This window comes from Populus alba, chromosome 1, assembly GCF_005239225.2.
Source record: "Populus alba chromosome 1, ASM523922v2, whole genome shotgun sequence".
NCBI lineage: Eukaryota > Viridiplantae > Streptophyta > Magnoliopsida > Malpighiales > Salicaceae > Populus > Populus alba.
In genome coordinates this window covers 28,434,297-28,435,983 of record NC_133284.1, presented here as the reverse complement: position 1 = coordinate 28,435,983, position 1,687 = coordinate 28,434,297, and the positions used below count along the sequence as shown (strand labels likewise).

The 1,687-nt window shown below is 36.7% G+C and overlaps 1 protein-coding gene across 1 annotated transcript; it reads left to right on the top strand.

Annotated features, from left to right (window-relative positions):
* The first annotated feature begins 862 nt into the window (after nucleotides 1–862).
* LOC118028002 (cyclin-dependent protein kinase inhibitor SMR10) lies at nucleotides 863–1,366 on the top strand. Its single transcript, XM_035031503.2, has one exon. The coding sequence runs from the start codon at nucleotides 863–865 to the stop codon at nucleotides 1,364–1,366; it is 504 nt and encodes a 167-aa protein (XP_034887394.1).
* Nucleotides 1,367–1,687: the final 321 nt, after the last annotated feature.

Genomic DNA, 1,687 nt, shown 5'->3' with positions numbered 1-1,687 from the left:
AAAGAAAGTAAAATATTAAGTTGCCAAGTGTCGCAACAGTAAGCTTAGAAAGAAGTTGATTTTTTAAAGTTATTATCGACAATTAATAGTGTTATGCTAATAAATATTAATAAAATGACTTAATTGAGAATTTTCTAAAATTAAAGGATTTGGCGACACAACAAAAACAAAAAAACATCGACTACGAGACGAGAAGTTTTATAGAGTCATAAAATATGGCGAGAAACGAGAGGAGGATTGCGAGAAGAGTAACATAATAGTGGCTTAGCACGAGATGGGTTTTTCCTGTAGTAAACCACGTGCATCAAAGTTCGTAGAAATCAGAGAAAAAAGCGATTGCGATGCTCAAGCCACAGAGGTTATAATAGCTAGTTAATGGCTGACCCGATAAAGAGTGAACCTCATTCTCAAGCGAGGGACTTTTTTTTTAATTATTATTATTATTTTCTTTTTCTTCTTGATAAAGAAGAGTGAGTTTATGTAAATGCTCAATATATGTTGCATTGGATCCTTCGCCGAAGTGTTTTTCTAAGTTTCCTACGTTCTCTCTCTCCCTTCAAGAACATTTCTATAGCTAGAAACCCAAACAAGCTAAGAAACATTCACCAAAGAGACCGAAAAGGCGGCCATTTTTACGATTTGATTCTCAGCCACCACCACTGTATTCTATAATACCAAGCATTTCTCCTTCCATGGCTACAGCCTACTCTTAGCAATCTAAAGCTATATTCAGTATTTGCTTGTCCCTTTTCCCTACTTGCTAGAGTACCCTAGCTAGTATTCTCAAGATCTAGCTTTAGATTTCGACTGGGTTTTGTCCTGTGTTTGCTTTATTAATTTGATCAAGAGAGGTTTTTCTGCCATGTTATCGGAATCGAAACCATTTTCGTTAACGGGGTTGCCTAACTCTCAGATTTTTTTCTCTGAGAAAGATCCGAATCCTAAGGAATTCAATTTCATTGCGAGACCCACATTAGAACTTGGAGATGACGGTGAAACTGTAGCTCAAGAGCTTCATCAGGAAAAAGAAGTTGAAGAAGAAGGGAAGCAAGAAGATAAATGCAAGATCTCGGTACCTACTTTGAAGATAAAATTCTCATCTTTAGGAGCTTTCCAAGTTGGAGATAGTGATCATGGTGATGGTTCGAAGACTCCAACTTCTTCGGATTGCAAAATCCCTGTCTTTTTTCAATGTCCGCCTGCACCTAGAAAACCTAAATCACTTCCATCAACCAAACGAAAATCGCCTCGACGGAGAGTCTTACTTGATCTGTCCAACGAGGTTGCAACTTTGTTTCCCCCAGCTCTTGCTGCAAATCTTGGTGGCAAGATTAAGAAAGTTAGACAAGGCAACGACACCAAATAAAGGTGCTAGCTACTTGTAATTTTGTGAAGTTAAATTTACAGTTACATTTTTCTTTTTTTTTTCTTTTTCCAAAATCTTCATGACTAGCAAAATCATATCCAGGATGCTAATATTATCAATATTGCTATATCACAGATTCATGTCATTTCTTTCCTTACAAGGCAGGTTCACGTTTCTTCTTTTTTGGCCCCTATTTCTGCGCGCAGATTCTGAATCTGCAACTTGTTATGTGCAAAAAAGATTGATACCAAATTATAGCTTATGATGGATTACTCGTCTGGATTATGATAGACTTATTCATAGGATTCTACTAATTTACTG

Bases quoted from the DNA above. Each gene is read 5' to 3' on its own strand.
- LOC118028002 (XM_035031503.2), top strand. From the start codon at position 863: ATGTTATCGGAATCGAAACCATTTTCGTTAACGGGGTTGCCTAACTCT.